Here is a 23,628-nt window from a genome sequence, read left to right as displayed (position 1 = left end):
TTATAACTACATACGACACCTCAGATGTGTGTTCAAGGAGTGGGGTAGTGGAGCTGACACGTGAACATCTTGGGACAGAAATGTTTGATGAGATGAGCAAACCTGGGCATCTTCGAATGTGTATCTCCCTCCATCCTTGACGTTCTGACTGGTTATCTCATAGCTGTGAGAATCCAGGTTGATTGCGCTTGGGGCCCCGGGAGCCAGAAACTCTTGCCAGATTTCTTCCACCCTCCTGGCCACATCCTGCAGGGGCTGTTTCTTGAGATCCTGGACTGCCAACCAGAACCTGAAACAGAAGTGCAAGGACAGTTCGTTCCAGGGGCTCCATCAGTAGCTGCTCTGTTGGAAGTGGTCCTGGAACTGACATCCCATGGCACTCACTCTTTGTCCCCTAGCTGTCCCAGTAGCCATGTCCCAGGTCATGAAGGCTGCAGGGACTGCTGAGAATACAAAGGTGCTCCATCATTGCACTAAATGTATGTTAGAAGATCGCCTTGCTTCCGGTTACCAAAAAGAGATTTTTCTCTCTCTACCTCAAGGTTTTTTTTTTTTTTTTTTAATTTTTTAAAACTCTCTCTACCTCAAGGTTTTTCAGCCTTGGTACTGTTGCCGTTTTGGGCTGGATAATTCTCTGTTGTAAGAGTCGCCCTGTACATAGAAAGATATGTAGCAGCAACCTTGGGTTTGACCCATCAGATTCCAGGGGCATCCTCTCTGCCCTTGTGACAACCAGAAAGTTTCTGGCCATTACTGAATGTCTTCTTGGAGGTAAATTCACCCTTGGGAGGGAACCACTGTTTGACATAGAAGCCACGACCCAGACAATGTGAGTCCCTTTTCCATATCTGGTGGGGATCAGTTGGAGGTATTCAAATGAAAGAAAGATCCCAGAAGCAACAGTATCTTGGAGCCATTAAGAATATTTGAGCTGGAAGGACCCAGCCATACATGCTGTTGATGGAGAAACTGAGCCTATTTGCAGCATCAATGTGGGCATGGTGTTTGGCACGTTCCCTGGAGGAGGGCATGGCAACCCGCTCCAGTATTCTTGCCTGGAGAATCCAGGCAAGGACTGGGCTTGGACTGTAGCCCACCAGGCTTCTCTGTCCACGGGGTTGCAAAGAGTTGGACACAACTGAGTGACTAAGCACAGCGCAGCACAGGTGCTCAGAAAATGTCTATTGGATTTCAGGTGGGCTCATCTGGAACAAAGCTGAAGGGACATATATCGGGGATCCCTCTACAAAAGATTCTCCAGGGACTGCTGGAGAGAGAAGCCTCCTGTTCACGACTACATTTGCCTCTCTTGAATCCCTCAGCATCTGCATGGTGCTGGAGGGGCTGGGCATGCACTGTGAGCTCTTTTCTGCTGAGAACAGCAGCAGCCAGGGCCAAGGCTTGGACAACAGCTCCCTGGGTCGTGACGATGGTTCCCAAGGCAACCCTGGAGAGGGATTTCAGCAGGATTCAGGTCTGGGTGGCATATTTTCTGTCCTGTGAACAAAACAGGCCAGTTTCCCCATCAATGAGACGAGAGGACAGGTCCCTGGCTCTGTGGTTCCTGCAGCCACGGGAATCACACATACTCAAGTCAACGAAAGGGCAGGAACAAGAGAAGCTGAACCATGACATGGAGGAAGGTGCATTCATTCTGTCATCGAATTTCACCCAAAGTAAGAGGCACTCTTTTTTTTTTTTTTTAAAGGTTAAGCATGTTTTTCTGTTGCTGTTCAGAGAAGTGTGTGGAGCCATGTGCATGGCCTAATGGTGCCACCCAGTGGCCAACTCGGGTAACGTAGCTTCATTTCCACCAGGAAAGAAGACTGGGGGGCGGGGCCGGGGGAGTGGTCTCTGCGTGTGGGTCTGTGTTTGTGCGAGACAAGAGCTCTGTGAGCTCCAACTCCCTCCTTGATGTACCATTTGGGATTCTGATGATCTCGCTAACGAAAACCCTCATGGTTTCCTCGCCAAGATCAAGAGGCAGGGAGGAGCCTTGACGGCTTCACTCAACTGGAAGATGAGGAAGTCCTGCTCCCAGCTGTGCTGCCCTCTTGGCATCGCTGTATCTTTCTGGGCCTTTCTTTCCTCCTGGCGCAGTGGGTACAGAGCAGGGGGAGGGGTATGTGGATTGGTCTGAGCACGTCCCATCCCGGTGTAACTCTGCAATACTCTCAGGCCCCGTGGGTGGGTGCTGTGCTGTAGGGGCAGCCTCATGGTGACCACAGGTCAGGAGGGGCCTGGATGGTAAGGCCTGGGGCTCCTGCCACTGACGTTGGCTTCACTTGCCCTTTAACAGCAGCCCTCTATGTTTCTGCTCACGTCAGGTCTTTCATAATCATGTCCTCTGGCCACCCAGGGTGAGGGAAACAGTAGCCAGTCTTTAACCAGAGTCCAGACTGGTGGTGGTGGTGGAGCGGGGAGGGAGTTGGGCAGAGTTCAAAGGGGGCTGTTAACTGTTCAGTTGTTCAGAAGGGTCTTTGAAGCTCAGCTGGGAGGGGGGTCTCCTCTACCCCCTTGGCCATTCCCTAAGGTTCCCTTGGACTCTCTGCCCCCCGACTCCCACCAAGGTCTGCCATGAAATGAAGGAGGTGGCCGAGTGCTTTCAAGTGAAAATGGTCAGCTGGTGAAGACAGAACCTACAAAGGCTTTCTTCTCCCAGAGGACCATTTTTGATGGGCAGGTAAAATTTAAGAAATCGGCTCTAAAGAGAGGAGCTAGTGTTGGTTTTTGGAAGGCCTGGAAGGAGGACTGACGTGCAGCTTGGTGAGTCCCTGGCAGCCCTAGGGAGTCACCTCTGGCTGAGTCCTGGGCTGGAAGCAATTCCTTTGGGCCAGGGTCCATCCCAAGCCTACCGGACTCTGCAATTTCTCATACAAATGAGGACACCCAGGTGATTTCCTGATGCCTCAGTCAGGGTCATGTGGGCATCACCTTCTGTCCTTTGTCTCGGTCTGCTCTGAGATGGAGCTCTGGGGAGGCCTCGAGGATCCTGCAGCTTCTGAAAGCCGCAGGCTCCCCATGGTTCCTGAGGCCTCAGCGGTCCTTTCGGCAGAATGAGTTGGGAGCCACGTTAATGCACATCACTCAGCTGGGTATAGAGAAGTCTGGGGAGGGTGGGAAGGGAAATTTCTGAATCAAATTTAATCAACTTTTATACACAAAAAATCAAAAGGTTCCCTTTATCATATAAAACCAAAAATTAAAAAAAAAAGTATAAAAAGAAACAACAGGCATGTTGGAGGAGGAGAAACAGAAGGAGGAGCTGAGGGGAGGACGGGGACGGGGAGGATGGAGAGGAAGAGGGATGACACCCCCCAGACAGCAGTCTTCTCTCCCTGCACGCATGGGGACCCTCTCGGCCTTCCATCTGCCTTGGAGATGAGCTGCCTTATCTCTCTCAGGTGACAGTAAAAATGCTGTCACAACCCTATCCTGACATCCCATACGTGTTTCCCATCACTGGCTTTGAAGAACTTTTGTGCCAGTTTGAAATTCAGTACAGGCTTGGTTTCCCTTGTGGCTCAGCTGGTAAAGAATCTGCCCAAAATGTGGGAGTCCTGGGCTCGATCCCTGGGTTGGGAAGATCCCCTGGGGAAGGGAAAGGCTACCCACCCACTCCAGTATTCTGGCCTGGAGAATTCCATGGACTGTATAGTCCATGGAGTCGCAAAGAGTTGGACATGACTGAGCGACTTTCACTTTCACAGGCTTGGTTTGTATTGGCCATCTGTGAGCCCATGGACCTGAGCTGGGGGCTCTGAGCCCCGACTGCCTGGCCACCCTCCCCTCGAAAGAGCCCTAGAAGCGCCCCTCGCCCATCTCTTACAGACAGATGGGAGGCCCACTGAGGCCTGCGCCGGTCCTGCTCTTATCACAAGCCCGCAGGTACCACTGCTTCTCCAGGACGCCAGCGGGGAGGAGAGACTGTCAGCGGCCCCGGATCAGCCACCCTGCATTAGCCTCCGTGGCTTCTGGCAGCAGAAGGGCTGTCACGACTGGCAGGCCAGGCGGATGCGCGGGTACCAGGGAGATCACCTGTCCTGCCTTGCCGGAGTCAGCAGAGACGGGGGAGGCAGCCCAGGGCCGACATCCGATCCCTGTCATTGGCTTAGGAATGCTGGTGGGGGGGCAACTGGCCTTCTCGGGGAGGCAGCCTGGGCTCAGAACGCCCCCCCCCGACCCCATACCGAGCAGCTGGGGATGGGACTTGAGGGCCATCCAGGGCTGCTCCAGCTGGCCTTCTGTCTCCCGCGGGGCCAGGGTGCTAACATGGAATGGGGTCTCCTCCTCAAGGCTGGCTGCAACAAGGGGAACCATGAAGCAGTGGGCGGCGCTCCGTCCTTCCAGGAGGTCTGGCCAGGCCCTGGTTCTTTGCTTACCTATCTTCTCATCAACTAGGATTGTCATGTGTTAGAAAAACCCAGCTTTTCGTTTGTTCCCGGGAAAAGCCAGCTCCACGCAGAAGGAAGGGCCTCTGTGCCCTCTGCTGGCCAACAGAGACTCAGGAACAACCGCTGTCACTCGACTTGGTCTCTGCTTGGGCTGGGATCTCACCACCAGCAGCACCACCCGAACTGAGTGACATTCACGAGGTAGTGGCCCAAATGCCACAGGTTGTCTGAGTGCCGTGTGAGTACCTCTGTCCCCATGAACCATGTGTTCGGTTCTTGGGGAAGCCCACCGGGCCTGGCCCACCTCCCGGAGTCTTCCTAGGACTTGGGGCAACTGGGAGGCTGGAGCGCTCCGGGACAAACTGCTAACACTCCTGCGCTCTCTTTAATTGCTTCTCCCTTCAGCTGACACTGTGTGGAACCAGGATAATCAATCTGCAGGTTAGAAGAACAACCATGTTCTCTCAGGAGACGTTACAGCTCATAAAAAATATACAGGGGATGCTCTTGGCTGCGGGTTTTGATTTTTAACTCATGCCCTGCCGAGAGGCAGTGGTGGTCAAGTCAGGGAGGATGAAGACTTGTGCAGGTCGTAGAACTTCCCTGGTGGTCTGGTGGCTGAGACTCTGTGCTTCCATGGCAGGGGGTGTGGGTTCGATCCCTGGCCCAGGAGCTAAGATCCTGCATGCCTCTCGGCACAACCAAAAACAAACAAACAAAAAAAAGATTTGCTGTGCAAGAGAGAGGGCAAAGGTGGCAAGGGGCAAGGGGTTCCTGTCACCCTTCTAGGAAAGCACACAGAGAAAAGAGAGGGACCAAGCCAGACCACTCCCTGGGACCCTCTGCTTCAGAACCAGGAGGTCCCACCTTGCATGTGTTCTAGAGGCTCTGAGCAAACAGCTGTCTCCCGTGGGGGTGCCCACCCTATCCAAATGGAGCCCTGGGCTCAGCCTACAAGCAGCCCACAACCATGAGCCCTGCTGTCTGCTGCAGATGCCCTGGCCACGTGGCCTCCAGTGCTTGGAGGTGTTGCCCCTCCCTCATCTCACAGGCTCACCCCCCAAAAAATGATGAAAGAAGATGTCAACTTGTTTGACCATAGACCTCTTTCCTTAAAGGATCCAGGGTGACCTTTTGCTGTGGTGAAAGCAACACCTATGCCTCTTTGGGGCTCCTCTTTTCTGTATTCTGAAGCGCTGGCAGAGACTGAACCACTTGGCTGGTGAGCTGGCAAGATTTTTCTAGGCATCATGCAAAAACATCACGCTCTAAGTACCCCTTTCACTGGAGAGATGCAAAGGAGCTTGGGGAGACAGACGTGGAGAAGCCTTTGCAGTGGATCCAGTTGAGTCCCGGTCAGTCTCTCTCTTTCCCTCCCCTGCTCCAAGGCCAGCTGCCTGGGCTTGACCAGTCCGGGGGAGGAAGGACCATCCCGGCATGGCCAGCACCACAGATGGGCAGTGCCCTCGAGCTGTGCCACATGGCATGGCCCTGGCATCCACCCTTCACAGGGACCACAGGGGAGGTGCAACCACAGGGCCCCCCGAGGATGCCCTGGGTGAGGGGTGAGATGCATTCAACTCTGCACCCTCAGGACCTGGGTCACAGTGGACGCCAGGCTGGTATCTGTGGCCACAGGAATGACTGCAAATGGAGGCGGAGGAAAGGACCTGGTTCTAGGTGACCCAAGAGTCCTAAAGTTGTGTGATTTAAAACCAAAGCTTCCCCTATATATCCAATTATGCTATCATACAAGTAGAATTTGGGCTTGCAGAGAGGATTTTAGAAGCTCTTGGGCTATACTTTTTATCTCAGGTTGTTCTATTTCCTTTATCCGCTCTCCTGTCATGGATCAGAAGGGACCCTCTTTAAGTCTGGATTTATGCATTCACGCTGGGGGAGGAGATTAGTTACTGCACACTCACACCCGCTCACATGCACTCTCTCACCCAGGACTGACTGCAGCCCTCCTGGAGCGAGGCGCTGGCAGAGTACAGGCGGTAAGGCAGGAGGAGGCCCTGACACCTGCCAGGGACACCCTCCTCTGTGTGCTCCCGGCCTGAAATGCATGCAGATTTCATGGCCCTGGCTACACTCAGACTGGGCAAGGCAGGGCTGAACCAGTTCATGTTCTCACCCAGGGCCCCTCACAAGGACCAGGATGCTGTGGTCCTCCTTCCACATCTCCACAATGGTGCAGGTGGCTGAGAAATAGCCAGGTAAAGGGAGCCTCTATACAGCTCCACGGGCTTTTGGAGTAGCTCAGTTGGTAAAGCATCCGCCTGTGATACAGGAGACCCAGGTTCGATCCCTGAGTGGGGAAGATCCCCTGGAGAAGGAAATGGCAACACACGCCAGAGGAGTCTGGCTACAGTCCATGGGGTTGCCCAGAGTTGGACATGACTTTGTGACTAAAGCACAAACCACACACCACTCCATCTTGGGGCCCCGTGGACAGGGATGAGCAGGGAACACGGGGAGAACCCCCAGGGCTAGCTCATGGGGACCAGGCTGAGGGTGGGATTTGAGGCTGAACTAGTCATGCAGAGTCTGCCTGGGCACAGCATGCTGGCCACAGAGGGGGTGGTTTCCCACCCAGGACACTTGCAGGCACGGCCTAGGAGGCTGGTCTGAGCACCGTCCTGATAAAGTGGTCCAGAGTCAAGCCTTCTATTACAAATACTCAATTAGGAATTGAAGCAAAGTGTAGAATAATGCCTCAGCACAAGAAAAGAGCTCTTCTGTGTTATAACCTGAAATCAGATATTCAACCTTATCTGGTTTACAATAGGTACACAGCCACCTGGAATGGCCTCGCTAGTCCAGTTAATCAGCATCTACCCATCCTCCCAGGACTGCGTGGTGTGCGAGGGTCCCCCCACCACAGCTCCGCTCTCAGGGTCTTCCAGCTGAGAGCAGCCCCCCTCCCTCTTTCTTGTCTACATCAGTATCTTGTACACTCTTCAAAGCCCAGCTTATGATGTGCCTAGTCTGGTAGGATGTTTTGAAAACATTACCAAAATGGTTCTCAGAGTTTACACTCATTTTTATTCATTTAATGATTTAAGGATTTCTTGTGTGTTTTCTTCAAGGACCGACAAGGTTGCTGCAGGCAAAGATCATGCATCTTGTCTTTCTTACACCCCCTCAGCAGATTCTTGGGGGCTGGAGACAGCATAGGTGTGTGATAAATATCATTTGATTGATGTACAGAACTGATATGGTCTCCAACTCCGAATATATAACATGGATTTTGCGCATTAACACTATAGCACACAGTCTTTTGTTCACAGCATATGGTCTTTTTAAAGTAAAAAAAAAATTAATAAAGTCACTCTTTGGAAAAATGCCATTGGAAGACGGGAATTAACCTTGTATGTAAAAGAGATCCTGGTGCCCAGAAAACACTGAGATTTCCATCTTACCCACTGAGAAGACAACACTTGGCCAAGATGAGTCAGGGTCTTAGATAAGCCACATTTTCTGTATGTCTCTGTTTCTACATCTAATACAATGAAAGCCTGAATAAATCCCGGGTTACTCAGTTTTGCATGACCACCATCCCTACCCCTTTTTACAAGCTCCCTTTCTTTTCTCTTACAATGAATCCCATGTTTTAAAAGTTTTTTTTTTTTCTACTAGACAGTAACTATCAACACATTAGTACATTTTCCCCATCTTGATTACTCACAGACCAATAGAACAATCAATGTTTTCACTGGCATCAAGTGACCAAAGCAACCACTACATGGAGTTGCTAGAATTCCCCCCAAAAAGAAAAGTATATTTTGATTAGCTTTTAGAGTTACATCTCCAGTTCTTGAACAGTATTAACTGTGACTTCTTGAAATTCTGAAGTGAACCCACTGACCCCTCTTTTTTCTCGTTAGCCTGTCAAGTATTCAGGACCCCAGAGATTGGAAAGTTTTAAAGGGAAAGGTCTCTGAGCTCCCTTTCTGCCATGGAGCTCCATGGTTTTATGGTTTTAGTGTAAGGATGGTGTCATTAAATCCATTCGACCATTGACTTATTATTGAAGACATGTTTCCAATAGCTTGAACACATGTCATCTGGATTTAAAGAACCAAACACTGTGGTGTTGGTGGGTGCTCATCCAGTGATAATAAAGCTTGAACATAAAGTTTGTTCTCTAACCTTGGCCACATTAATTGGAATTTGAATTTGAGCCATAGCATTTGACTGAGAAAGGGAGGTGGCGAGGGAAACTGATGATGTAAATTTCTTCAGATACTCTGCGCACAACTCAAACCTTGGAGAGGTGTACCTGAGGTTTTCTGAACTGAATTCCGACTCCAGGAATCGTAGAAACTGGTCCCGCCCCACCTGGTCCTTCAAGATCTCATCGAAAGAGAAGCCCCATCTCTTCACTCGCTGCTGGCTGGGCTCTTTGCTTTGGGAGAGGGAACAAAGGTTTAAAAGGTGATTAATACCAGGCAGAAACCTGTAGCACAGTTTCTTTAACAACTCAAATTTATTTAGCTGTCACAGGCCAAAGGGAAATGTCTCATTTAAGTGACAGATTCCATCAAACCTGTACAAATGCTTAATGTAGTCTTTTTTACACCAACACTAGCCAAGGGTAAAAGTCTCTTTAAAGAGGTGTTTGAAAGGGGCCACGTCGAGGGGATGCTCGCCAAGTGCTGCTTACAGGACATACAACAACTCTGCTGATTTGGCTTCCCTGGGCCACTCCTGTCAGTCATAGGTCCAACTCTTGACTCCATACTTTTATTTTTTTCACTTAAAAACTGAGGATGCTTTGTGAATCTGATCTTTCATCAAAGATGCTGCCCCCACCTCCTGCCCCTTCCTCAATTCCCAGGGGAAAAACAGAGTCCAGTTTAGAACCAAGTGATGTTCAACTGATCAGAAATACATCAACTCATCCAGGATAAACCCCATACAGGTGCTTAGAAGCAGAATGTTGCATCCATTCATTGATTTAACCACCACCTGCACAGTGTCTACAATGGTCCAGGCATCGTTCCCAGCCTTCACACCTGTTAACTCACTGAGTCCTTGAAACTACTCTGAAAAATGTACTAACACCGTCCCCATTCTGCAGATAGGGAAACTGAGGCCTGGTGACAATTTACACAAAGACACACTAGGAAGGGATGGAGTTGAGGCTCAAGTCCAGACTGTGTGGTTCCAGAACACAGCCCTCAGCTTTGCCATGCTGCCTCACGTCCATGGGACTCTCTCCAAACCAAAGTGCAGGGAGGGGGGACAGAGAGTTAGTTGGTCTTATTCATTTGGTGTTGGAAGATGAAAATATTTCCTTCCGCTTCTTTCCATTTACAGTTCCTTTGCTGCATTTACTCCTCTGACTTCTTTAAGCAGCAACAGATTTCTAGTTCATGAGCTATATACTGCTATCTCTCACTCAAGTGGTAGTCTGTGGACCAGCTGTGGAACTTCAGGACCCATCTCAGACCCGTGGAATCGAAATCCACAGCTCAGCAAGATCCCTGGGTGATTTAAGTGCACATTAAACTCTGAGACACATTGGTCTACCAATATTTATTTCCCCCCCCTTTTTTTATATCCATTGATTTATTGATGTTTAACTTAGGTCCAAAAAGAATCAGAGGTTTACAAGAACACACAATTACAAAATCAAAACAATAACAAAATCCCCAAACCCTTAAACATAGGCAAGTATGATAATAGGAACAAGTAATGGTGAATCTTGGTTGTTGTCGTTTAGCTGCTACGTCACGTCCAACTCTTTTGCGACCCCATGGACTGTAGCTCACTAGGTTCCACTGTCCATGGGATTTCTCAGGCAAGGATACTGGAGTGGGTTGCCATTTCCTCCTTCAGGGGATCTTCCCAACCCAGAGATCGAACCCATGTCTCCTGTATTGGCAGGTGGATTCTTTACCAGTGAGCCACCAGGGACACCCCAATATAGGAAAGAATAGTAATAAAAACAAGTGATGATAAGTCTTAGTAGGGGATGGTTATTATACCAGAAAACCTAGGCTGGGGGAACTACTGCCAGTGAACAAAAAAATTTTTTAGAGCTTCCTTGGAGCCAAGATAAAAAGAGATTTGAATGGATTGAACCACTTTCAATGTTTGAAAGAGGTAATATGTAAGTTTGTCAGTAAAGACAACTTTTGCTCTAGTACTGAATTATAAGAGGAAGTGTCTCACAAGTCTTTACATAAGGAGCATTGAAACACAATGAATGATATTTCTGATACCTTTATTTAAAAAAAAAAAAAGTGCAGGAAACTTTTACATACAGCTATTGGATTGCCAAAAAGTTCATTTGAGTTTTTTCATAACATGCAAACTTCTCAGAGTTTAATGTGCACTTAAGTCACTCAGGGATCTTGTTAAGCTGGGAATTCCAATTCTGTGTGTCTGAGGTGGGGCTAAGATCCCACTGCTGGTCCACCACTTGAGTGGGAGATAACAGCATGTGTCCGTGAATTAAATGCTTTCAACGAAAGTCAAAAGCATGATATTAAATTCTAGGGTGGTGAAGGTATATCTCTGGAGAGCCAAATAACAAAGTATGTAGCTTCATTGTCATCGAGGGCATGACATCCCACTCCAGTATTCTTGCCTGGAGAATCCCCATGGACAGAGGAACAGGGCAGGCTATAGTCCATGGGGTTGCAAAGAATCGGGCACAACTGAGTGACTAAGCACAACACAGAACAGTTTCATTGTCATCTGGCTTGATACAAGAAAACTTCAAAAACCAGTGGAGAAAATATTCCATTCATTTTCAGGCTTTTTGCAGGAGCTCAACAGTAGTTGTCTCTTCACTCCCCAAGTCCAAACATATGCTCCCCATGCAGCTCTATTGCCAAGGACGGAAGGTGGAAACAGAAAGTGTGTTGGTGTGGAATGAATGCTAGCCACATTAAAAGGCTCTTGCCCACAGGGTTCAGAACCACTACACTGTAGCCTCCGCAAATGATGTAAGGAAGGTGCATTTTATCTGCAAGCACTAAGCTGTGAGCCCTACAGCTCACACACAGCGATCACATCCACCTATTTCCCTTCTTTTTAAAAATAGACACAAACTTTTTTTATGATGTCTTCCATGGGATTTCCCAGGCAAGAATACTGGAGTGGGTTGCCATGCCCTCCTCTAGGGGATCTTCCTAATCCAGGGATCAAGCCCAGGTCTCCCACATTGCAGGCAGATTCTTTACCATTTGAGCCACCAACAATGAGGAATTCCAAGATAGATTTTTTTTCCCCAGTGTTCAAGGCTGGGCTTTCTGTAATGAGCCAAGAAGACAGATCCTAGAGTCTCTCAAACTCAAGCCACAGAATCAAACTCAACAGCTTTCCAGAGGACAAAAAGCGCTGTTACTATTGAGGCAAGCAACAAATGGAAGCCCCACCGAGCTGCAGGAACGCATCTGCTTTTGCCAGGGTCGTGCTGTGACCTGGGATGGCCACCAAGGTTGCAGGGCTCTTCGGGGATGGTGCTGATGACAGCTATACCCCAATCAGTGGCGGTGCCCAGAAAGCCAGGTGTGGAAAGTTGCTCAGTCTTTGTCGTGACTGTGTTATGGACACACGTCCACCACCAGCATCACTACTTTCTGGTTTGCAAGCAGTGAGCCGTATTCATCCCACCAGGTTCCTTGGTGGTGGCAGGGGGAAGAGTGGTGGAGGATAAGGGCCATTTTGGGGGTAAGCCAGAGAGCCAGGGGTGTCTCTAGATGGCCTAGGACAGATGTCTGGATATACAGGGAGCTGCAAGCTCAGCCTTCAGCAGAAACAAGGAGTTTTGGAGAGACAGGCTACCCTGGTGTGGCGGTTTCCTAGTTGGCCAACATACGAGCAACTGGACGGCTTAAAATAGAAATTGATTCTCTCACAGTTCTAGAGGCTAGAAATCTGAAATCAAGGTGTTAACTGGGCCACACTCTCTCTGAAGGCTCTAGAGGAAAACCTGTTCCATGCCTTCTTCTTAGCTTCTGATGCTGCCAGAAATCCTTGGCATCCATGGCCTGCTCATGCATTACTCCAATCTCTGCCTCTGTCATCACATGGTATTCTGCCTCTGTTAGAATGGTATTCTGTATCTGTATCTGTATCTGTATCACATGGTATTCTGCCTCTGTATCTGGTTTTTCTCATGGCATTTACTCTGTATGTGCCAGTGTTTCTGTTTTCTCTCCTTATAAAGACATCAGTCATATTGGATTGGACTTCCCTCCAATTGGTGGCTCAGTGGTAAAGAATCCGCCTGCCAATGCAGTCAACGCAGGCTCAATCCCTGGGTCGGGAAGATCCCCTGTAGAAGAAAATGGCAACTCACTCCAATATTCTTGCTTGGGGAATTCCATGGACAGAGGATCCTGGCGGTCTACAGTCCATGGGGTTGAAAAAGAGTTGGACACAACTCTTAGCAACTACACAACAAGAGCAACATATTGGAGTAAGAGCTTACTCTACCCCAGGGTGACCTCATCTTAACTAATTGCATCTTTAATGGTCCTGTTTCCAAATAAAGTCACATTCTGAGATTCTGGGAAGGACTTGAATTTTTAGGTGACACTATTCAACCTAGTACATCTGGGTTCCTTCAATTACTCATTATTCACAATCCTATTTCTGTGTCTGGGCACCCTATATCTGCTCTTTTTCTTCTAATAATCTGGTCATTGGGATCTATTCTATTAAAAGCTTCTTGGATATAACTTTCCTATACATGTCTTTCTTGTACCTCTTGGTTATTTGAAGAACCATCCCTTTGAAGGTTCAAGATCAGATGTGAACATGTTGCTACCATGGAATGGTCTCTGTGGTTATAAAATAATTCTGAAAAGTTATCTCTGGACATCCATCCCCAGGTGACTAGTACCATAACTTTCCCTTGGTCTCACTCAGATAATCCATGGAACTCAGAGCCCCTCTATTTTCATCCATTGTATAGAAAGGCTTTCTCATGACATATCTCTAATTATGGTTTTGTACCATCACTTAACTTTTAAAGGGTTTATGTCACTGTCTTTGCAGCTATTTTGTGAGCTCTCTGAGGGCAGAGACCACATCTCTGTATTTATCATAGTGCTTTTCACACAGCACGTGTTTAACACTAAAGGGAAATCAGTAAGAAAAATGTGTACAGTAAGTAATGTAGATGATGTGTCTTTATATTGACATCGATGTGTCCTTATATTTCTATTTGCTAGCTAGATGCCTTTTTCCAACTCTAATTTCTCTTCCATGCCCATTGCTTCTCACCAAATTCCAGCCTCCCACTGAGCAGCCCAAATTAACACAGCCAAGACAGGTGGCTCTCCCAGGGAGTCTGTCTTTCATTCCAGCTGTTCTCCCAAATTGAGAACAATAAAGCCAGATTCAGAATAAGCATCTATCTATAAAAACATCAAGCTATCTTCAAAAGGTTTCGAGTTACTGGAAAAATTATGAAACAAGGGATTGTTCCTTAAAGAGTGAATAACCAATGAGTCCATCTCAAGATGAAGGTTATTGAAGAAACAATCACAATATTACTTAATGCTCCAAGAAAACCTGAGGGTCCTAATACTTCAACAAGGAGTGGTCCTGTTGTTTGTTACTCTGGAACAAACCATCTTCAAACTCAGTGGCTTGAAACAACAATTTATTCTTCTCTCTCAGCATCCCATGAGTTGACTGGGCCCAGCTGGGAGGTTCTCACTTCGGATCTCTCAAGAGTTGTAGATGGATAGTAGCTGGGGGTGGTGTCATCTGAAGGGTGGACTGGGTTGGACATCCAAGATGGCTCATCACATGGCAGATGATGCTGGTTTTTGGCCAGAAGCTCAGCCAATGCTCTCCACCTCCACGATCTCCCTGATCACTTGGGTTTCTCATAACCAATAGGTTTTTAACAAAGAATGTCTTAGGAGCAAATGTTTCAAATGACCAAGAGCTGTTTTATGATCTGTTCCCAGAATATTACTCCTGCCATACTCTGTCGGTTAAATAAGACATCAAGGCCAGCCTGGATGAAAAGTGGGGGAAGGTGTCCCCTTTCCATAGAAGAAGCAGTCCCTGCATACAAAGAGGAAAGCCCTGATGGGGCTATATATGGAGACTGACTACCACAGGGAGAGAGATCGACTAATACCATGGATTACAGTTCTATCAAACTTGCTGAGTAGCTCAGTGATCGTCTCTGCCCCTCAGCACATTGGGCTAGTTGGGAGTGGATGCCTTTGACCAAGTAGGATGAGCCGGTTCCTTGTAGCTCTTTGCTCATGTGCCTATTGCCCAGCAAAGAGAGAAGGTCAAACCAATACCATGTGGTGAGGGCAAATCATGAACCCCAATCCTGCAGGCAATGCCAGGTTCTTGTTAGAGCCACTATCTCGCTGATGGCATCTTCCCAGGGACACTTTCCTGGTGGTATTCAAATGACAGTGGAGTGGAGTGAAGTGAAGTGAAAGTCACTCAGTCACGTGAGTGAGACTTCAGTCTTTGTGACTCCATGGACTATATAGTCCATGGAATTCTCCAGGCCAGAATACTGGAGTGGGTAGCCATTCCCTTCTCCAGGGGATCTTCCCAACCCAGGGATCAAACCCAGGTCTCCCACACTGCAGGTGGATTCTTTACCAGCTGAGCCACAAGGGAAGCCCAAGAATACTGGAGTGGGTAGCCTATCTCTTCTCCAGCAGATCTTCCTGACCCAGGAATTGAACCAGGGTCTCCTGCATTGCAGGCAGATTCTTTACCAACTGAGCTACCAGGGAAGCCCTCAGATGACAGAGCTCTCTCCAACTGAGATCTGGCAATTTGGGGCTGATTCTTTCTCAGTGATGAGCCCTGGCAATCACTATCTTCTTTATCTAAATTTGACTTCTCAGAATTTTCACCGAATAAACTTCAGGTATATCCTTTAAAGAGGCAGTCTTGTATTGCCCCCTGAACATTCCTTTTCTCATCCTTGGATTTCTAGATCTAATAGTTTGTCTGAGAAGGAGAGAGGATTAAAGCACAATTTCATACTGTTTATGCTACATCCTGCTTCATCCTGCCAATTATTCTATTAATCCCTGTTGTTGTCTTTGACTGGTTTGTCTATAAACCCTACATGGCTGAGACAGTATGTTCAACTCTGTAGAATCCAGACGTTATCTGTGATGACCTCTGCCCTGGGCATTGGAAAGAGTCTGTACCCATTTACTCACGCCCAGGAGAAATCACAGCTCACCTCAGATGAACATGAAGTCCCAAGTGACCCCTACTGTCTCCCATGCTGCCTCGACTCTTCCATACAACTTCACCCATCTTCACCAAAAACCAACTTCATATAAAGTGTCTGAGAGGGTAGAAGCCTTTACTGAAATTGGAGGGTCTTGAGAAGGGGGTACACATTGCACCATCCAACCCCCGGCAGTTTAGAAATCACATATTCAGTATTTCCACTTTGAAAAGTCCTCGGACACCTCAGCACTAGGGGTTTTCATGGCTCTGAATGGAGGCTTGCTCTCTCTTGTCTCTCTGCTCTTCTTTCCACCCTCACTTTTCACAGCCCTGAGGTCTCCCCTCTTGGGGACAAAAAGTACATTCATCTCATTTTCTTATGGGGCACAACCTCTCCACTTGTTGTTGAATCTTTGCCAACACTCCTGCTCTTAGGGCCTGACTCTGTGCCCCAAGTGATATTAATGTCCTTTGCCAAAAAGGAGGAATCCTGGAGCCGGGAGGTAAGACAGCATGTTATTCACTTTGCTACGTGGGTATCTTGAGAAACTTTCTTACTTAGAAGATAGCACGTAGTAGGTCTCAATACTCTTTATTAGTTACACTAAATTAAACTGAAACTGAGAAAAAGATGACCTCTGATTATTTTGCTGGTCACATTCAGCCCTTGCTTCATGCACAAAGGCTGTTTGGTCTCTAGATTGAACAAGCATGTTGGTGCTGATCCCTGACTCTGTATCACCAGAGGCAGGTTCCCAATCACTGCCAGCTGTCTGACTGGGTGGGAATGTCCTGCTGGGAGAAGAAAGAGGGCCTCACATTCTCGTCATTCTCCCTTGTATCTGCGTAACTAGCTTGAAGATGAACAGAACACTGTAGGTGTTAGGTCAGATGTTATGATGACAGTAGAAGCCTGAGCTGTAAAAACAGAGCCAGAACCTAGCTGTGGGGGCAGTGAGTCCCTTGGGGACAAAGTGCTAATATGTTTGAATAAACCAACAGGCCAGGTGGCCACCATCTTCCCAAACTATCATGCTTTTTGCCTTTTTTTTTTGCTGACTTACAAGAAAGAAGGAGGAAATGCCAATGTTATCAAGGTGAATTAAATTCACACGCTTAACCTCTCTTCCTTTCCCAAATGCCAACAGCATTACCAACAAAATGGTCACTTCTCCATTCACCCTCCATCCAACCTATACTTTCTGAGTACCTACTACATGCCAGACACAGGTCTAGGTGCTAAAATAACTGTAAGTCTTATTTAGAAAGAGATCCAGGGGGAGGATGTGATCTAGAAAGACTGGATGGATGTTGGGTGGCCTCTACAGAGTGAGTGGTCACCGAAGACCTTTCTGAGAAAAAGACACCAATGCTGAGTGAGGCTTGAATGAAAAGGGAAGCCAGCCATGTGAGGGTCTGTGAGAGTGGTCCAGGAGGAGGGAACAGATAAGAATCTGGAGTTCAGTGAATTATCAAAGCCAAAATAAAACATAGAGTGTAAGAGGCAAATACATTTCCTACCAGCAGAGGACAAACGTTGAGGAACTTTGGGAACTTACGAAGCAGGTGAACTGGTGACAAAGCTGAGCATGGGCCACCTAGGCTTCCAGTGGGGCCATCTGGGAATAAGGTGACTGAGTGTTACCAGCAGAAGCCTGGGAAAATCCCAAGCCCTGAGCAGCAAGACTGGAAGTAGGGGCAGTTGGCAGGTAGTGAATGGGGGTGCATAGGGGAGGAACTCAGAAATATGAGACACGGGTTCCCTGGGCCAAGAGGGTCTCTAAGTAAAAGGGGGACATTTTCTGGCCAGCTTCTCACATGGGAAGTAAAGCCAGAGGGTGGTGCCTGTGTAACCTGGGGCTGGTAGAGCTAATATGGATGAGAAAACATCTCAGCAAGGCAGGGAGACTTCCAAAGATGCTGAGGTTTCCTCCTGCTGCTCACTGGTTTCTGCAGATCTCTCTGTGCCCCGCTAAGATCCCTCAACAGATGGGAGAAGAGTGTCCTTCTTGGGGTGCGCCGTGGAGAGGAGACTGAATGACTTAAACGCATCAGGCCCGAAACAGAGTGGCGCGCCTGGCTGCCGGAACGTTAGGCCGAGGAAAGGCTGGGCTTCCAGGTAAGGCCTGTAATTAGCATAAGATTAAACAAACACGCAATCCACCACTGCCAGAAATGGCGCACTTAACTGACCCAGAGAGGGGACTAGGCACTGGTACTTTTTCAAATAAGCTCTCCGGGTGGTTCTAACATATAGTGAAAGTTGAAAGCCAAGACCTTCACTTATGAAAACCAGTAGTACCCAAATTGTCTGAAAGGACTGATCTGCTCTGAACAGTGATCGGAGTAATGACACAATGAACAGAAGCAATGATTCTCTGATCAATGATGCCCTGTGAAATAAACTAAGTGGCAGAAATAGAGGGGAGATATGAAAAAAGTCTGAATTCCATCCAGGGCAATTCAAGAGGATATACATCACTAGAACAGAGCAGGCTGTGAAGACAAAGCAGTCCAAGAATATTATAAATTCTTGGAAATTAAAAGCACAAGTGTCAACTACCCTTCCCAGCACTCAGTAGGAAAAAAAAAAAACTCGTTAAAGTATAAAGTCACAGAATGGGTACCACTGAGACTGGTGACTCTGAAGAGTAACTCAAGAGATTCTATTCTTGAATATAGAAGAAAAAGACTAAGAGATGGAATTTTTAATAGAGAAAAGATAAGAGATGGTGCTACTACACCGCAGATGACCAGAGTTCCTACCAAAGGATTTCCTGAAAAGAGAGGGTAGAATGGAGAGAAAAGAGTAGCAATAAAGGAGAGGGAGAGAGAGAGAAGAGAAGCAAGTTAAAGAAAGATGTAAATTCTTGGATCAGATCAAAGGGACTACCAAGGGCATGTCAGAAATAATTAAAAAGAAGTTGTCTTTCTTACATGGGGCTTCCCAGGCAGCACTAGCGGTAAAGAACCCGTCTGACCAATGCAGGAGACATAAGGGACATGGGTTCAGTCCCTGGGTCAGGAAGACCCACTGGAGGAGGAAATGGCAACCCACTCCAGTATTCCTGCATGGGAAATTCCATGGACAGAGGGGCCTGGCAGACTACAGTTCATAGGGTCACAAAGAGTCGGACACACACACACACACACACACACGACTAGCTAACACAAAACTCGACTAATAAAGTAAAACTCAAGGAAGAGAAAAAGAAACAAGGAGAAAAATTAGATTCAGAAAACAAACAGCTGAGAAAAATGTTAACTATGTGATCTGAGTAAATGTGACTGCTTTCTATCCCCATGTCCAAGGCAAAACACATCACTAGAAAAAAGGCAAAGAACACAAAAAAAACAGGCAAGCCACCAAAGAAAAATGAGTATCTAGTAATCATAAGAATAGATCCTCAAGTACTTTAACAAAAAAATATAAGCAAAATGAGATGTTTATTTTAATCTGTCAGATTTGCAAAGATGAAAAAGATTGATAATGCTTGGGTTGTTTTTAAGTTGTTTCAGAGTTATTTGAAATATATATAAATTGGAAGAAAATATAGTATGTTTACTTTGCTCCTAAATGAGCACACACGTGCTGTGGAGCGCTGCACATCTTCTCAACCCCGCCACCTTCATTTCCTATTCTGTGTTGATTTTTGCCCAGTAATTCCTTTTTATCATAGCAACTGCCCCGAACACCTGGATTTGCAAAGATATGGCATCACTGAAAGGAATATAATGTGATCTAACGTTGAAAACAGGGAACACCTTAAGTTAGTCATTTATACAGTATCTGACATAGGTTGAACATCAGTGTTTTCCTTAATGATTTAGAATGTCTCCCGGGAATCCTGTGAGTTCCCTGCAGCAGCCCAGAGTGCTTGGGTGCAGTTTGGGAACCATGGCATTAAACTATCAACAAAGGCTCTTTCTGGAAAGTGAGATTGGGATGGAGCGAGAGAGAGTTTTCTTTCTCATATACGTTTAACAGTTTGAAGGGCTTCCCAGGTGGTCCTTAGTGGTAAAGAACCCACCTGCTAATGTAGGAGACATGAGATGCAGGTTCAATCCCTGGGTTGGGAAGGTCCCCTGGAGGAGGGCATGGCAACCCACTCCAGCATTTTTGCCTGGGAGAATCCCATGGACAGAGGAGCCTGGTGGGCTACACTCCACGGGGCTGCAAAGAGTGCACTCCATGGGGCTGAAGCAACTGAGCATGCATGCATACACAAAGACAGTTTGAACCTTTTATAATGAGCATCTGTGACTTCTATTCCTTCTTACAAGGTTTCCATCTTAAGAAAAGAAGTCAGAAAAAAAGACAAGGGTGAAAGTGAATGAGAGAGATACAAAGAAATGAAGAACAAAATAAAGAATTGTCTAGCCAAGGGCAGAGGGTGCAAAGGCACAACATACTGGGTTCCTTCTGTAATCTCCAATGTGGTCTAAGACCCCCCGGGCTTTAGTTGCTTAGCTATTAAGTAAACACACTAGCTTCTCTCATCTGTATGGGCTTCCCTGGTGGCTCAGACAGTAAAGAATCCTCCTGCAATGCAGGAGCCTAGGGTCGATCCCTGCAGTTGGGAAGATCCCGTGGAGAAGGAAATGGCAACCCACTCCAGTATTCTTGCCTGGAGGATTCCACGGACAGAGGAGCCTGGAGGGCTACAGTCCACGGGGTCACAGAGAGTCAGACTGAGCAACTAATACTTTCACTTTTCTCTCATCCAGAAGGAACTTCTGAATGGAACCATTGTGCCTGCTACTCCAGAAGAGCAGAGGGATGAAGACCACAGCTCTGGGGCCCTCTGCCTGGGTTCTAATCCTAATCCTATCACCTTCTTGCTGTGTGACCTCGAGCAAGTCCATTAACTCCCATTTTCCATCTGTTCAATTCTGAGAATAATGTTTACCTGTTGTGGTGACTCATTGGAAGATACTTACTAGAGGCCAAGTACAGACTGCTGCTGCTGCTGCTAAGTCGCTTCAGTCGTGCCAGACTCTGTGAGACCCCATAGACGGCAGCCCACCAGGCTCCCCGTCCCTGGGATTCTCCAGGCAAGAACCCTGGAGTGGGTTGCCATTTCCTTCTCCAATGCATGAAAGCGAAAAGTGAAAGTGAAGTCACTCAGTCGTGTCCGACTCTAGCGGCCCCATGGACTGCAGCCCACCAGGCTCCTCCGTCCATGGGATTTTCCAGGCAAAAGTACTGGAGTGGGGTGCCACTGCCTTCTCTGAAGTACAGAGTAAATGCTAGCTATTATTGTTGTTGTTGCTAATGTATGAAAAGCAAATGATCCACAGATTCTTGCCCTCCAGAAGTCAGAACTAGCAACTATGACGGACTGTCCCAGTTATCGTAACATCCATAGAATCAGAGAGAGGTCAGAGGGAAGCCATAAAGGATCCACATACAATACTATAAAGAGGTAGAAACCATGAGCAAGGAAATCATTTGGGTGGTTACAGGAGGAGTTTCTGTTCTGTTGATAAAAAGAGTCAAATTAAGATGGGGTACAATAATAATCTCCTATTCTCATGCACTGTGCTCCTCCCCCCACTTCCAAACATTAAAACATTTTTGTTTTTTTTACCTCATCTCTATGTCCCATAAAGCGATATCATCACTGATCCAGGGATTGGACGGCTCAGCTGGTGTGATCAAAGGGTCATATTCCACGTACTGTTCCGTGTAAGCAATTAAGCTGTAGAAGGAAAGCAGAGCAAAGAATACCACCAATTTCCCATAACAACAGGTATTCTGTTTAACATAAACATCATATCAATCTTCATATAATTCCAAGTTAAAGGAAAAAAAATATGACCCCCGCTCCCACTTCTGACAACTCAAACTGTTTTCATTTGTCCTTGCTCTCTCCCCATGATGGACATATTGTTTCTGCATTATTGCAGTTATAGTATACACATAAATTTTGTATCTTTTCCCCACCTAACTCTTTCCCTGAATCTTGGTGCATCCCTCCCTGGTTATGCTAGCTTTACTGATACACTGGTCCAAACCTGCCTGTGTATCACCCTCCCATGGGGACTGCAGATCTCAGGGCATCTGGGGCACACAGCGGACGCTACACTTTTTCAAGGCTGCCAGCCCAGTATTCCTTCCCAGCTGGATGGATTTCTTTACTATAAAGCCTTTAAAGTCCTGGCAGACCAAAAGGAGTTAACCTATATAAAGGATTTTCCCAAAAAGTAACTCAGTTTTTACAGTTATAATTTAAAAAATCATAATCTTTTAAAATAGAATTTCATTTTTTTAAAGTTTGTATAGTTAAAATGATAAAATGGTGCTAAACTCTTTCCTGTACAAAAAGCAACCAACAGCAATGTTTTTTCTCCTATCCCTTCTCACAGAGGCACCTACTTTCTGTCTTTATTTATTTATTTTTAGCATTTACCTGCTGCTGCTACTGCTGCTGCTAAGTTGCTTCAGTCATATCTGACTCTGTGCGACCCCATAGACGGCCTCAGATCAGATCAGATCAGATCAGTCACTCAGTCGTGTCCGACTCTTTGTGACCCCATGAATCGCAGCACGCCAGGCCTCCCTGTCCATCACCAACTCTCGGAGTTCACTGAGACTCACGTCCATCGAGTCAGTGATGCCATCCAGCCATCTCATCCTCTGTTATCCCCTTCTCCTCTTGCCCCCAATCCCTCCCAGCATCAGTCTTTTCCAATGAGTCAACTCTTTGCATGAGGTGGCCAAAGTACTGGAGTTTCAGCTTTAGCATCATTCCTTCCAAAGAAATCCCAGGGCTTATCTCCTTCAGAGTGGACTGGTTGGATCTCCTTGCAGTCCAAGGGACTCTCAAGAGTCTTCTCCAACACCACAGTTCAAAAGCATCAATTCTTCGGCACTCAGCCTTCTTCACAGTCCAACTCTCACATCCATACATGACCACAGGAAAAACCATAGCCTTGACTAGATGGACCTTTGTTGGCAAAGTAATGTCTCTGCTTTTGAATATGCTATCTAGTTGGTCATAACTTTCCTTCCAAGGAGTAAGCGTCTTTTAATTTCATGGCTGTAGTCACCATCTGTAGTGATTTTGGAGCCCAGAAAAATAAAGTCTGACACTGTTTCCACTGTTTCCCCATCTATTTCCCATGAAGTGTTGGGACCGGATGTCATGATCTTAGTTTTCTGAATGTTGAGCTTTAAGCCAACTTTTTCACTCTCCACTTTCACTTTCATCAAGAGGCTCTTTAGTTGCTCTTCACTTTCTGCCATAAGGGTGGTGTCATCTGCATATCTGAGGTTATTGATATTTCTCCCAGCAATCTTGATTCCAGCTTGTGTTTCTTCCAGTCCAGCGTTTCTCATGATGTACTCTGCATATAAGTTAAATAAACAGGGTGACAATATACAGCCTTGACGAACTCCTTTTCCTATTTGAAACCAGTCTGTTGTTCCATGTCCAGTTCTAACTGTTGCTTCCTGACCTGCATACAAATTTCTCAAGAGGCAGATCAGGTGGTCTGGTATTCCCATCTCTTTCAGAATTTTCCACAGTTTATTGTGATCCACACAGTCAAAGGCTTTGGCATAGTCAATAAAGCAGAAATAGATGTTTTTCTGGAACTCTCTTGCTTTTTCGATGATCCAGCGGATGTTGGCAATTTGATCTCTGGTTCCTCTGCCTTTTCTAAAACCAGCTTGAACATCTGCAAGTTCACGGTTCACGTATTGCTGAAGCCTGGCTTGGAGAATTTTGAGTATTACTTTACTAGCGTGTGAGATGAGTGCAATTGTGCGGTAGTTTGAGCATTCTTTGGCATTGCCTTTCTTTGGGATTGGAATGAAAACTGACCTTTTCCAGTCCTGTGGCCACGGATATTCCTAAATTATACATTTTCATACCTGCTTTTGATTATCAATTTTAAACAAAGATTAACTTTCTACTTACCAGTCCCCAACTCCCTCCACCATTTCCTCCAAATGTAACACTTTGTTATATCAGCAGTCAGTGTTCATGTTATTAAACTGTATAATAATTGTTTGCCACTGGGCTCAGGA

At 46.8% G+C, this 23,628-nt stretch overlaps 1 protein-coding gene across 21 annotated transcripts in view; it reads right to left on the bottom strand.

Moving 5' to 3' along the window:
* Positions 1–23,628, bottom strand: part of RGS6 (regulator of G protein signaling 6) — a 612,180-nt gene that overhangs the window by 48,045 nt on the left and 540,507 nt on the right. For all 21 annotated transcript variants that reach the window (XM_024998112.2, XM_010809582.4, XM_024998111.2 and 18 more), the window contains 3 exons: positions 21,185–21,295; positions 8,680–8,805; positions 103–289 (listed from right to left, as the gene is read on the bottom strand). In XM_024998112.2, coding sequence (XP_024853880.1) covers positions 103–289; positions 8,680–8,805; positions 21,185–21,295 — 424 coding nt within the window. The remainder of the gene's footprint in view (positions 1–102; positions 290–8,679; positions 8,806–21,184; positions 21,296–23,628) is intronic.

Source organism: Bos taurus, chromosome 10 (assembly GCF_002263795.3).
Source record: "Bos taurus isolate L1 Dominette 01449 registration number 42190680 breed Hereford chromosome 10, ARS-UCD2.0, whole genome shotgun sequence".
In the NCBI taxonomy this organism is placed as follows: domain Eukaryota; kingdom Metazoa; phylum Chordata; class Mammalia; order Artiodactyla; family Bovidae; genus Bos; species Bos taurus.
The sequence above is the reverse complement of the archived record's forward strand: the minus strand, read 5'-3'. Positions and strand labels throughout refer to the sequence as shown.